Source organism: Chelon labrosus (genome assembly GCF_963514085.1).
Source record: "Chelon labrosus genome assembly, chromosome: 11".
In the NCBI taxonomy this organism is placed as follows: Eukaryota; Metazoa; Chordata; class Actinopteri; order Mugiliformes; family Mugilidae; genus Chelon; species Chelon labrosus.
In genome coordinates this window covers 3,452,920-3,466,912 of record NC_140344.1, presented here as the reverse complement: position 1 = coordinate 3,466,912, position 13,993 = coordinate 3,452,920, and the positions used below count along the sequence as shown (strand labels likewise).

General features: G+C 41.2%; 2 protein-coding genes across 2 annotated transcripts; both read right to left on the bottom strand.

Moving 5' to 3' along the window:
• LOC311495949 (troponin I, fast skeletal muscle-like) lies at positions 1-2,356 on the bottom strand. The gene is made up of 6 exons (XM_084555632.1): positions 2,323-2,356; positions 2,164-2,200; positions 1,944-2,072; positions 1,468-1,557; positions 1,143-1,319; positions 1-438 (listed from the first exon to the last, which is right to left on the bottom strand). Exons 1-6 carry the CDS (start codon positions 2,328-2,330, stop codon positions 349-351), a joined length of 531 nt encoding a protein of 176 aa, XP_084411758.1. The 5' UTR covers positions 2,331-2,356; the 3' UTR covers positions 1-348.
• A 1,979-nt stretch (positions 2,357-4,335) lies between these two features.
• LOC311495690 (uncharacterized protein) lies at positions 4,336-11,784 on the bottom strand. The gene is made up of 4 exons (XM_084555233.1): positions 11,021-11,784; positions 10,832-10,912; positions 9,874-10,058; positions 4,336-9,396 (listed from the first exon to the last, which is right to left on the bottom strand). The coding sequence occupies exons 1-4, from the start codon at positions 11,106-11,108 to the stop codon at positions 8,515-8,517; spliced, it is 1,236 nt and encodes a 411-aa protein (XP_084411359.1). The 5' UTR covers positions 11,109-11,784; the 3' UTR covers positions 4,336-8,514.
• Positions 11,785-13,993: the final 2,209 nt, after the last annotated feature.

Sequence of the window (13,993 nt, the reverse complement as noted above, 5' to 3'; positions counted from 1 at the left end):
CCTGCTAAGATCTGCCAGGCCAGTCAACGGCCAATTTAGAATCACCAATGAACCTAACCAGAATGTCTTTGGACAGTGGGAAGAAGCTGGAATCTGTCGTGAGTCCAGTAAGTATTGATTTAACACTACGGTTGAACTACAATACTAGACTACTGTTTTCTGACAATCTTTTAAAACCCATAATTCCAGACAAAAGACCTTGTTCAGCAGGTGTTGCTTGTTTATTCAGTTGAAGTTTCTACAGCTTTCATGGTGGCTAAAAACTGAACCTGTGCTGTCCAAGCGGGAGATGAAACCATTCCAAACTAGTCCATGACAAAATGAACCAACTACGGCAGGCACTGATTCTTAAGCCTCAGTCTCAAACATCTTCTTCCTCCCGTCCATGCCGGCTTTGTCTTCAATGTTTTTGCGCCAGTCCCCAACATCACGAAGTTCCTGAAACACCAAGATGTCCAAAAACAGAGCTGGGTCAGGTGGTGTCATGAAACTATGGCAGTGAATAAGAGCTTAGGAGTTGCAATGTGTCATATAAAAGATAGCTGGCCTAGCAAGCTAAAGCTGCATTGATGGAAGACCTTTTGATCAGTTGGTATTGAAGATGTTGGTATCAGGTTGTATGACCTTGTTAATACTGGTCTCATAGAAAATTAATAAACATATTATCTTTTATGTCTTAAGGTGTAGACGCAGAGATAGCATGAGTAAGTATTTCCTAGCAAAATCTATAGTAATGCCTTGGTTATGTTTTAGAATTCTACTTATCAGGTAGCCCTGTGTATAAATATTGGTCAGTCAGTAGCATCCCAGCACTGTAGGAGGAGCATGGTGTAAGATGGAGCTCTGAGATGTTTTCTCTTTGTAATCCAGGCCCTGGAGGTGCCTTGAGGTGGATTTTGAATAAAAGTTAAAAATAAAGAAAATCTATAACAACCACTTCTTAAATGGAGAAAAGTGGTCCCAACAAGAAAACAAAGGTAATGCAACTGATGACCATCATCTCATGTCCACATTTAGTACTTCATCCACAGATCTCCCTGCTAAAGCATAAAGATGAGCAGCTGCCTCTGCAACTACTTCTGTCAGGGCAGATACAAGCAGATTTGTGATACGTGCATGAGAGGTTCTAGCCACGTCCTCACCTCCTCTTTCACCTCCTTCTTGACCTGCTTCAGGTTGGCCCTCAGGTCCAGGTTGACTGTGTGTTTGGAGCCCAGCAGAGCTTTGAGCATGGCATCTGCAGACATACGTACTTTCTTCAGGACGGGCTTCTTAAACTTTCCCATCAGGTCCTGGACTTTAATTTTCAGGTCGTCAATCTGGAAAAGAGGAGTGCGGAGGCCACCACGTGAGTTCACTGCAGATGGCTTCAGCAAATGGCTTCAGCACCCTTTACCCCTAACCCTAACACAGCCTTGATCTCATGACGATGAACCATCTCAAGGTTCTGCTGCGGTCAAACTATACCTCCTTGTTGGATTTGATGACTTTCATTTCCAAGTCGTATCGCTCCTCGTCGATCGCGTCGATCTTGTGGTGAATCTCCCTGCACAGCTCCTGAACACAAAAAGGAGCACTTGTGGTAAAACTATTTGTATGTGTATGCAACAGTGTATTACTGTATATTTCAGACAGGCTTTATGAATCATACTGAACTGTGACTTCACTGTGCTTTGCATGAGATACAGTCTGTGCATCAGCACATTTCATTTGGAATAAAATAATCATCAAACTTTAATTTGTGCAGGTTTTAACCCGTTGCTTGCTAATTTGGAAGGGTTAAACATTAATGCGAAACTTAAAATAAATAAATATTTATTGGGCATCTGTGTGGCGATAGACTTTAATGCAGTATTTATTATTTTATTTCAGAGTCAATATCCTGAAACTCGGGACGCAAAAAATACATATATGCACATGCTAATCCTTGGTTTATGAAGTACCTGCAGTTCCTGCATGCTCCTGGGCAAAGACAGAGGAGGACAGTTCTCTTCCATGTACCTAGACCTCTCCTCCTCTCGCTCCCTCTCCTCTTCCTCTATTAAACCTTTGGCGATGGACAGCATCAGACTCTGCCAAATAACAGCCACATGCCAAAAATCAATTCATCCATCCTCTGATTAATGATTTGTTTCATAAAACACATTGAAAATAAACTTTTACCTTAAGCTGATGCTTGCGACTCGAAGACATCTTTTTCCTAAAGGGTTTGAGATAACATCAGTTTGTCAAGAGAGAATTTCTTGAGAATAATGCACATGATTTTTTTTTCTTGTTTTCTACAATAGTTCTTAAAGTGTTCAGTGACTCAGATTTACTTACTCTGACATCTTGACTGTTATTTGGCTTCAAAACCCTGCAGAAATACATGAGCTATTTAATGAAGGTACAAAAACAAGGGGACATATAACAGGTTATTAAATAGGAAATTATCTCCGAAACACAGAAAAGCTGTCAACACAAACAGGGAACAGCGGGTGAGTTTGGGGTCAAGCTGAAGAACAACCCGAGAACGCCTCTGTCTGGTCTTATGGAAATAACAACCACTTAGAAGAAACACGACACTGACTCAGGCATCAATGGTCCCCTCAAGGAAAAGCCTCTAGTCTAAATTAGGACAAGAATCCAGGGTCCAGTTGTTGACCCTGGGATCCCCTGTCATAGAGGGTCTGTCTTCAGGAAGATTATCAGGAAACATCTGATACGTCCTCTGTTGGTGCAAACATCTCAGACATGACCAAGATATTATCCAACTTCTCTGAAAATAGAGGCGAGCCGAGCAGAACAATCCAGATTAAAAATCAGTGCATCCGAGCAGAAAGCACCCAGCCAGAACCAGTATTAACCACCAACTGACTTTTGTTGAATGAGTCTCAAAAAGAAACACAATATTATTGGATGATTTTGTTACCGTAGACGACACATTTTTCAGATTAACATAACTCAATTTTGCAGGAGAAATCCAGAACACCAAGAAAACAGCTGGGATTGTGATTTATGGTATTCACAATGAAACATGTGTGTGCATTATCTTTACATGAATTTTGAACTACTATTTGTAACGGATATTGTTGTTTTAACTATACTGAGTTTTAAATTATTCAAGTTAATTATAATAAGTGGAATCATCCACATGAAGTTTGCTGCCAAGACATAAACGACAGTATCATCAGCATAAGGAAATCTAAGCCACATCTTGAATGAATGGGGCTTTTATGCGTTATTTAAAGTGCTCCGTATCTTTTCTATAAGTTAGATTACCAAATTTAAACTTTATGACTGAACATTCCCTTTAGTTAAACCAGTCAGCATGAGGATCTAAATATTTAATACCTTAAATGAAACAAGAGTAGACACAAAAGGAACACCCAAGATCCCAAATCTCAACGTTGATGTCAGCCTGTTAGTACTCAGACACCAAAAACTCTGGATTGCCAAAATGAATAAGTAAATCTGTCTCTTTCCTGGTCCAAATACAGAATAAATCACAGACTACATGTTACGTCACATATATTGCACTGTTATACAGTTCATATTTACGCATATTGTAACTGAGGCTTGATTTTAGACGTGCAGCTAGTCAGAGCACATCTGTCCCGTTTCTCATGCATCAAATCTGTGACGGTAAACACCGGGAATATCACTTTCCAACACTAGAGTCCATTTACACCAACACACCTCATCACACTGTACTTCACACCTGCAGCACTGACAGCTTCACCACTAAAACCAACTGCAATCAACATGGTTGCCTTCAGTGTCCTACGGCGGGAGTTTCTAATGAGCATGTTTCTTTTACCAGATCAACACCTTTGGTAACTGTGCAGTAACATGACAAAACAGTTAGCACACAAGGAAAGAAAGAGAATTCTCACCGTTTACTCAGGAGATGGAACCAGAAGGGAGCGACAGACTTGAGTAGCAGCAGTTTCAGGCATTATGTTGGTATATATTGCATTCCCCAAAGGCAAAGGGAACCCCATATTTCTCTTTATGGTAGTCAGTTTTCTAACTGACCAATGATCTCAGCAGCATCTGAAACATTATATCTGACATCCCCTCGACCACCCTGTCAGACAATTAACCCCTTGTGTGATTGTTTTCACTGATGGCATGGTTCCCACCACACCCCAAAAAGGAAGTTGCTCCTCATCCTGTAATATAAGTATGTATATAATATATAAGATGTGACTAGAGAAACACAAGATTATTCTAACACTGGTAAACTCTCTGGGTGGAGCAGGGTTGGAGTGCAAGGGGGTTATTCAGTTTACTAAGGAGAGACTAGGGAGTAGCAGCGATGAAAGTTGAGGAGACAGCAGGTGGGAGGGCAGAGTGGAGTGTCAAGACAGTCATTCAAAACGCGCTAAATGGATGCGGTTAAGAACCTGTTAACAGGAGCTGGCCAGTAAACTTTCTGAAGTGAGACCACTTAGGACTTATTATATATAGCAGAAGCAGAAGTAGTATGCTCTGGTATTTGTTAATTCTGGAAAATGAGCCAATATAACTTATCTGTGAGTTGTAAATGTAAGTCAACCTCTTGGATTCCAAGTTATTTTACACATGGCCAAATTAGAGTCCATCTATTCAGAAGTGTTTCCAGTCACTATAATGAAACGCTGCCTGTTTACTTTTTTAAAAATCAGGGATTTATCACAGTCTGATCTTCACAACACGTTTCTGGAAGTGTATGATGGCACGGACAAACAGCTTTTTGACGAGCTCAGAAAAAGAGTTGTTGTTGATCATCAGGCTGGAAAACAGTTACAAAACCATCTCTCAAGAGTTTGGAATCCACAAATCCACAGTCAGACAGATTGAGAACAAATGGAGGAGATTTAAAATGACTGTTAGCCCTCCGACTCGAGTGGTCGACAAACGACAAACAAGATCACTCCAGAAGCAAGATGCATAATACTCTGAGAGGTCACAAAAGAACCCTGGGTAATGTGGCTCTGACCAGGCTCAAACTATTCACTGTTGAATATGGTAGGCCAACACCATGATAACTGTTAAGTCCACTGGTTACTTTAATATTTCAACAGTACAAATTAAATTCGACTTAGTAAACATGACATGAGAAATACATTGCTTCACATTTCTGAACATCGTATTCATTGAGAACATTCTGGGCCACTGAGGAATCACCTGAGAGAACGAGTTAGAAAACGTATTCAGTCTGATATGGTGTCAACGAGGAGCATAAGCAACGAGGAATAAATCAAATCTGCCAATTCTTCCGTGTACTACAGTGCCTAATATGTGCATTTAAACATCTGCCGAGCCATGTATCATCTTCTTCAGTCTCAGCACCACCTGAAAGAACAGAACATTGGTACTGTACACTACTGACTAGCAAATATATCACAGCAAGGACCACTTGACACAAATGTTATGTTCATACCTTTTTTGCAGAAAATAAGAACATCCAAAAAAATATTTAGCATTTTACAACATACCAAGAGGTTAGAGTCATACAAAGTGTGCAAATGTCACCATACGGTCACAAGACAACTCCAAATGAAGGCACCATACTCTTTAGATTCCACTCCTACCACGCCACTCACATGACCACAGAACTGTGCCAGGGTTGATGTCACAACTGTGCTGTACAACTGATTCTCACTGAGGATGCCCAGGAACTTGACAACTATCAAAATTAAAATAAAAAAGGAAATAACGCAAGATGTTATTCACAGGTTGCCCTTTCAATTGATTAAATATGTGTTTAATTATTGTGACTGAAAGCTGGACCAGGCCCAAAAACCTATACTCGCACACTGTGGTGCAGATCGGAAACCAGGTGTAGTTGTAACATAAGCAGATGAAGCTAAACTTACAAGCAGGACAATAACAGCATTTCACAAGCTGAAAGAAATAAAAACATTTCAAACCATTGCCATCCAAACAAGTATTCCCCTTAAAACAATTCTAATAATTGAGAATAGCTTCTAGACATGAGGAATGATCCTCTTTATAAACAGAATCATGCAGCACTCATCTCATTGGAATTATTAGGTTCCGTTAACAGCATGGCTCTCACGTTGTCTCGTCTTAGTCTGCTTTGTAAACAAAGATAATTCATACGTAGACAGTTGATTCATTGATAATCAATGAGAGAAAAAAATAAGTATTCTCTGTTGTAAGGACTGGCTGCCTGCCTGCCCTCGAAACACTGGGGATATTTTTCATAAACAATACCTCAATTAATAATAACTGTTGTTTGCTCCCAACCCCCTAAACTGTTGGTCTGGAGTAGCTCCGTTTGGAACTAATTACGCTTCAACAAAGATCTGCCTGGCTGATCAAATAATTAGGGTGGGATATATGTGGTGACGGACAGAAGAGTAACAGCAAGGTAGGCACCTACATGCATGCATATTTTTTTCTCCGTATCAGTTGAAGCACGTGTCATAATGAAATCCAAATGGAGAGATACCAGACACATGTATGTCAGGCTGTTTCTTGAACAGTTGCACAAAACAAATCTGTAGTCAGAAAATCATGTAGAGAGTGTGAAATGTCACGAATGATAGTTTAAAAAAAAAAAAAGAAAGAAAGAAAGAATATTTGATATTGGGCAACCTGTGAGTAGTGCAAAATCATCTCTTGCTGCGTGAACCCTGAATAGCAGTGGCACTAATACACTAATACTGATAAGAGATGCACAACTTCACAGCACACACTGAAGTTCAAATTCACAGAGCCACAGTCTGAGCACTACCCAGGACACGTAACTAAACAAGCTGTGGCTTAATATGGGGGTACAGTCTTCCTCACAGAGGACAGCTTGGGCCATTCATCTCCCATCAAGTATGACCTCGGAAAATACGCACACAAAGAAAGAATGCATGAAAAGGTCACAAGACAGAGAAGCAGGTTAGATTTAAAACATGTGTCCATGTGCAAAGTTCCTTCTTGCAATAGAAGCAGATTAATTCAGTCAGTGGTGATCGATCCCTCGGTGACAAATAGCATGTAAGACCTCAGATCTTAGTACGTGCAGCGGAGTTGCAACTTGGTCTAAAAGTAGTTTAAAACAAAGTCCTTATTGCACAGAGATTATGACTACTGCATCCAGGCAAACATTCTACCAGCAAAATATTTTCAGAAAGAAAGAACAGACCTCCAAACAAATGACGACCATAGACTTCACCTATTGTCAGATCAGTGGCAGTTTAGACATTCAAATGCATCTTGACTGACAGTTCGTGTTAGGACTTCACATTACGTTTGGATTATAGTTTTTGGGGAGGGGGAAATTGCTGTTAAAACAGCAATCAGGCTCAGCAGCAGCCAGAGAGGAGGGTTTAGGCTAATTATTAGCAATGCTATGGAGCAATCGTGAACACATGTAACATAATGTATGACGATGCAGAAATGTAGTGCAAGCAGGCCATGTTTAACGCATTTGGTAAAAAATATCAACGTAAAAACACATCGAGTAAACCCGGGTAATATAAGTATTAAGTTATGAGGGTTGGGTGACAGCATGGATTCAGTGATAGTTAGGCTGTTTATGCTTCTGTGATGAATCCATACAAAGCCTACGCCGTTGTGTAGCATCATTCTGCTGCCATTGGGATTTCTGTGCCACTATGTTCAATTTCTTTGTGTACTTCAAGCAACGGTGTCTGCAGTCATGACTTTGAGGCACAGGAGGGAGTTTTGCATGTGCGTCCGGCAACTGACAGACGTGGACAAGCCAGTGCATTTGGCACCAATCACCAATGACGATTGCATGTCACCTCGCGAGTACCAAAATTTCTGGGGAGGTGCACGTCAGGCTAAGATGTAGACTACGATGTAAGATACGGACCTATGGCATAGATATGACACGTTAACAGAAAACCGAGCTTCACCGGGAAAATAAAACCACACTCTCAAATATTCTACCTGTGGAAAGACTTCAACATCTGAAACACATTTCCAGGTGTCATATTTCATTTCTAAATTGCCAGTGCTAACTTCAAGTAGATTATCAACCCACATTAAGTATTGGCCTGGTGTAAAATCTAAACTGCCACTGGCCTTACAACTCTTTTGGACACGTTACCAAACCCTATGTGCTCTACACACACAGCTCTCCAAGATGCATTTTTGTTCCGGATGTGAACGAGGCCGCAGATTAATCGAATGAATCATTTTCCCATCCTGTACTTGTATGACATCAATAATCTCCTGAGATCACTCGTAAAGAAATTCCCCTGATATTGAACACCGACACGACAGCATGGCACAGAACTGAAGCAGGACTATATCAACTATACAGCCAACACTATTACATTACATCAAGAAGCTGTATACATAACCGTGAAGTCTATTGCGTTTCCTGTTTGGGAAGGATGGAGGAGGAATCACGGAGGAGGAGTCACAGCCAGGTCACATTTACAGGTCTGAAGAGAAAATACATCAAATGTATAACTTTCACAACCATTGGACTTAAGTGGGAACAACAATATCCAGCTGATCAGTCTACAGGAGAAGAATCCAAGCATGTGTGAAACAGAGTCAGGTCCATGCCACTTTGCGTGAGATGGCCTGTTTGAAGCACTCTGGGTCAATGTTGCCACCAGGCCTCAATGCTCTCTCCAAGCTCACAAGCACGTTTTGGTGGCACTCTCTGATGTTGACTGGGTACTTGGCCCTCAGGAGCTCATATGCAGCAATCAGCCTCATGTTCTGCTTCACCATGAGATACTGGATAATACACGTCGGTGCCAGAGAGAATCCGTCCCGACAGTGGACTAGAACTCGCTTCCTCTTCTCAGTAGAGGCATTGATGCACTCGTTGATGTCCTCAAAGCATCGCTGCTTTAAAGCCGGGCCATCGCCCAGAGCGTCTGGCACATCTCCGATGTCCACCTTAAGGCGGGACCAGCTGTGCCGGGCACCACGGGAGCAGGTGCAGGGTATGAGGCTGAGGGTGGGTCCCGGTTCTCCTGGCACGTTGCTCATGTCGATGATACTGTCAATGTTGTTGCGGCACAGCGTGCGCCCATTGTATGCTGCATTCAGGTTGCCAACATAGATGTAATCCGTCACCTTGGAGATAACAGGTTCAGAGTACTGGAAGTGTTCAGGGCCACTGGGTTTGGACTCTGGTGTATCAGGGCCCCTGGCTCCAGCTGGACCTGTGGCAGCTCTTCTACTGTAGTTACGCAGCTTCTTGGAGCCCGAGCGGGACGGTGGGTTTGAGTCGGACTCAGAACTGCTGTTCCAGGGTGGAGAGAAGAGGGAGAAGCGACTGGAGGATTTGCTCTTGTTTAGGATCTCCACTGGGCTGGACAGACCGGAGCTGGACGCCGTGGTAGAAGCCGAGGCCCAGAACAGAGATGCTCGCTCCAGAGAACCAGTGCTACTTGCGGCTCCTGCACTGTGAGCCTGCTCCATCTGTAATAAATAGTAAACATATTTGTTATGCATCCAACAAATTGCACAACAGCTTTTTTCAGAACGATCTAGGTCTAATCATTTCATGATGTCAAGCGGTTACATTTGTTGTTGTTGTTGATATTTGAGTGAAACTTTTTGCCTTAGTTTTAGAAGCCCAACGAATAAGTATTATTTATAAAGAGGATGGGTAATTAGTATTTACTTTGAGTAAGAAGAGTAAATTATCAGGGCATAAGCACATACAAATGTTAATATTGTATAGAAATACAGAAAAATCCATCCCTATAACTTTGCTACAACTTTCCACCTTAACAAAAAGGTGCACACAGTAAAGCTGAAGGACCTTGTCAGCAATGAAGACTCTGAATGACAGGAACTGTAATCTTTTCTGGAACATGGATGCATTTGCTAGGCAGTTGCTTGTTTTGTTCACTACTAAACAAGTAACTACTGACTCTGTGTTTGTGGATATACCTGAGCTTTGAGGTTGTTCTTCCACTCCTGTGTCTCCAGAGCCTTGAAGCGCCCACTGCTGTCGGAGGACACCGACACACAGAGGGGCCGGTGGGCTCTGGGAGGGAGCTGGGGGGTGAGGGCCACAGGGACGGGCCTCACATCGGTGTGCTCACTTCTACTCATCATTAGATTTGGACAGGAACCTGAGACACATAGGGGGACATCTTTAATTTTTTTTTTTTTTTACATACTGCATTCCAGCCTAGTTTCTTTGGGGGAAAACAATTTATTCTTAATACATTTGCATTGATTTTAGTTGCTGAACAAAACGTGATACCGTGGCATTTAGGGATGTCTCGACTGGTATCGGGAGAATGGTATCGCGGCCGATCCAGGCATATTTAGAATGATCGGATTGGTAGCATGGTAAGCATTTATGAATCTCCATGGGAGGAAATTTTATTTCTTTAAGAGTGGATCGGGACTCGGATTGGCTGATACAGAATATTAAAAGATCGGTATCAGATTGGGGTAAAAAAAAAAACTTGATTGGGACATCCCTTGTGGCCCCCATCAGTGATCTGTCTTCTCAAATTCTTCTTTGCATTCACAAACAGCTTAATATACGTGCATTGCACTAGTCAGTCATCTAAAACCCACATTATCAAGAGCTCTTACTAATTTAAGTTGTGAAAGTTAATAAAGTAGTTTTATGGATTTCACATTCCACTCATTTGATGATTGCCTAAAACTACTTTATTAACTGGACGGCTTTCAGAAAACAATGGTGAACTTTGTGACTTGAATAACGTGAAATGTGCAAGCTGGGACTAATTCGACAGGTTGAGATTCCCCTTATTATGGCTGTTTCAAATGTTTGAAAGGTCTGAGTTTATAAAGGCCATCGTTCAAATCCATCAGATTCAGCTGCATTATCACTGAGGAGACAAAGTAGTTAGAGGTGGACTTCACCTACCAGCACATTCTGAACGGGTGATGGACTGAATTTGGAGTGTGTTCTGGGTTTTCAACAGGCTGTGAAGAGTTCTCACTATACCTGTAGGTGAGAGGTCACCTTGCAATTAATTTAACAACCCATACATGCGGCCCACAGGGGACAGAACAGAATTTGAACACGAAAAGATTGAAAAAGCATCAGTCTTACCGATCCTTCCATTCTGCTTGCAAAGCACCTTTTGGTCCAGAAGTTTGTGTGCACTCACGTCTTTGTTCCACTCGTCCTCGGATTCCATATTCCGCCTCCTGCTGAAAGAGGCACACAGCTCAGGCGGCCAGTCATCTTTTGCAAGCCGAGCAACTCTTTAGCTCCATTGGACAGACACCACTTCAGCTGCTGGAGTGATACCGCTAATAGCATCCCCAGCTAACTTAGCCGCTAACAGAAGGCTAACCTAGTTAGCCAACCTAGTTAGCCAACCAGCTAGCTAGCTCACTGAGTCATGTTTCAGCTGGTGGAGGTTCTAACCGTTGGTTATTTCCAGAGTAGATGAGAGGATGCAAAAAACTAAGGCATACACACCCGACGGCCAAACTAACATGTCGGCTGAAGCAGATGACTACTGTCATCAGTAAAAATGCTGAACGTTAGCTGGAACGTTAGCGAGCTATCCGCAGACGGCTATACGTAAGAAGCCGCTGTTTGATGCTCGTGTAGCTCTGCATCTTATTACACAAAAAGACAACATCTACGGCAACACATTGCATTCCTCGGCGGTGCACAGCACGACTCAACGTCGGTGTCAAACGCCACAAATGTCATGATTTAGACGGAGCTCCAGAGACTAGCTAGCTGGCTGGCTACCAACCAGCTTCCCCAACCCAGCAGCAGCATCACCACTGTGAGCGCGAGCCCGACCCCCTGCCGCGCGGACTCAAATCACACGCAAACTCGAAACCGTTGGTAACTTTATATCCCGAACTGAGTCTTACAGGGAATATGACACTATTTTTTGATTATTTTTTTATTTTTAAATTAACGGCTAAACAAGTCAAATTATGAGTGATTTAAATTAAGTGTGCTATGTCTGTAAAGCTCTCCGACTGACAGGTAATTTTTACGCGAGATACATTCCCTGTAGGGCTAGATTGAGGGGATAAAGTCCCAATATTCTAAAGGCGTTCGATTACGAATCAATGTTCTCCCAGAGGGGTGGGACAAGATCATTTCCTATGGTCAGTTCCAATTTATACAATCTGAGCTAAGCCCGTTATAGTCAACAAGCGCTGACAAACAGACCATCCAATTCAGGATATAGTCTCAAGCCTTATATACAGCCATTAAAACCAGATTAAAACTTAATGGTTAATTTCTGAATTGGAGATAATTCATTTTCTCTTGAAAATGCTCTGACAAAATGTGATCTAGTTACCTACTGATACTGATGATGATGCCACTACACTTATAATAATAAAATATCCAATTAGGCCTGTTGTAGGAAATCGTAAAATTGATTACAAGCCACAACAGGAGCTACGCAGAAGCACTTTTAATAGTGTCGTTTTTTAATTCAATCTAAGAAATGACTTGCATAATTTAAAGACTATCTCTCTCTCTCACACACACACACACCCACACACATATATATATATATATGTATATATATATATATATAATGTGACTCTCAAAAAAAATTTAATTACAAAAAAAAAAAAATCCCTACATCTGTCATGTCAAACCTGACACCTTCCTTAAATAATGCATTTGAATGATTTCATAACCATCAATTTGGAAAAAAATGTTTTCCAGCTAAACCACTGTTAATTAAAACAAAACAAAAGAAAATGCTTCATTTGTTTCCTTTGAGAATTTAGCCTGGTTAAATTAAAACGAAAATGCCTTAAAAACACACATTAATGTGGGGAAGGTTCTAAATATTTCACACAATCCAAAAAAAAAAAAAAAAAAAAGTAAATGATGACTAAACTGCATTTACAGCTCTGGAGCTGTAAACTAACCACAGTTTAATGAATGTACTCACCGTGTGTGAGTAAGTGTGAAGTTTGCTGTGGTTGTTTCTCAGTGTGCCAGCAGATTGTCTGAAGCAGCAGCAACAGCTCTGTCTGAAAACATATGTCTTTGAGCTGATCTGCAGTCTGCCCCCCACCCCTTCTTCTTCTTCTTCTTTTCTTTCTTCTTGTGTTTAATTGGATGGCCAGGCCTCTCTCCAGGTATCCTGGTAACCCACCGATCTGCTGATGTCACTGCTCTCCATAATGAAGTGTGAGTGTATCTAGCTGCCTTTGTCAATAAGCAGGCAGGAAAATTCACAGGAGATAAGCCTGACAATGAAGGCCATGTCTGACATGATGTGATTTAAGATGATCAGGAAACACCTGTCTCTCTGGCTCTTATTATCATGGCTTACATTACTGCCTGTATACACTCATATATTCAACCCTGTATTACCTTTAAGGCTTTTTATGTGAATACATATCAGTGATAATGTAAATACTGTATGAAAAAAGGAATACATTTTATATTTTTAACATATTATATTTCAGAGTCAATAAGGGGTGTAAGGACAATTTTAAATAACACAGCATTAGGTACATCTTGATTTGCACCTATAAATATAACAATGATTCAGTGAATACTGCATCTGAGGTGAAATTAACAGAATCATTCATGTATTACAGTTTAAGTGAGGTTAATATACTCTTTTCCCACAAGGACTTTGTTTAGGAAATAAAACCAATCAAAACATATGAAAAAAAATCCTTAATTTATGGTAATTCATTTACTGTTTTTCAACCTGAGATTAAAATCAATTTTGGGTAAATTTGGTGAAATTCCCAAATTTATGCATTAGAAGCTTTATGAAAATTAGAAAATTTAGGATCCATTATTTTATCCATTAGCTGCCCCCAACCAGAACTGGAAAAAATTAGAAATAAGTATAAAATGTTATTTTACAAGCCCTCCCGCAACCCTTCACAGGACAAGCAGTTACAGAAGATGAAGAAGGTGATGGTTATTTTACAAGGCCAAAGTCCAACCTGCTGCAGGCCGCAAGCTCCTGGGAGATGAAGGAAGGTAGCTGCAGTTCCCGGAGGTGGTGCATACAACCCTCAACCAAAGACCGGAAGATAAAGCAGGTTGAGCTAACGCTGCCATGGG

What these genes read in the sequence shown, in the direction of transcription:
- LOC311495949 (XM_084555632.1), bottom strand. An exon ending in GTCGCAAGCATCAGCTTAAG is followed by an intron (nt 2,073 to 2,163) that starts GTAAAAGTTTAT and finishes GTTATTTGGCAG; the next exon opens with AGTCTGATGCTGTCCATCGC. An exon ending in TCATCAAATCCAACAAGGAG is followed by an intron (nt 1,320 to 1,467) that starts GTATAGTTTGAC and finishes CCTCTTTTCCAG; the next exon opens with ATTGACGACCTGAAAATTAA.
- LOC311495690 (XM_084555233.1), bottom strand. Translation starts at nt 11,108, where the DNA reads ATGGAATCCGAGGACGAGTGGAACAAAGACGTGAGTGCACACAAACTT. An exon ending in CAAGCAGAATGGAAGGATCG is followed by an intron (nt 10,913 to 11,020) that starts GTAAGACTGATG and finishes TCTCACCTACAG; the next exon opens with GTATAGTGAGAACTCTTCAC. An exon ending in CACCCGTTCAGAATGTGCTG is followed by an intron (nt 10,059 to 10,831) that starts GTAGGTGAAGTC and finishes TATGTGTCTCAG; the next exon opens with GTTCCTGTCCAAATCTAATG.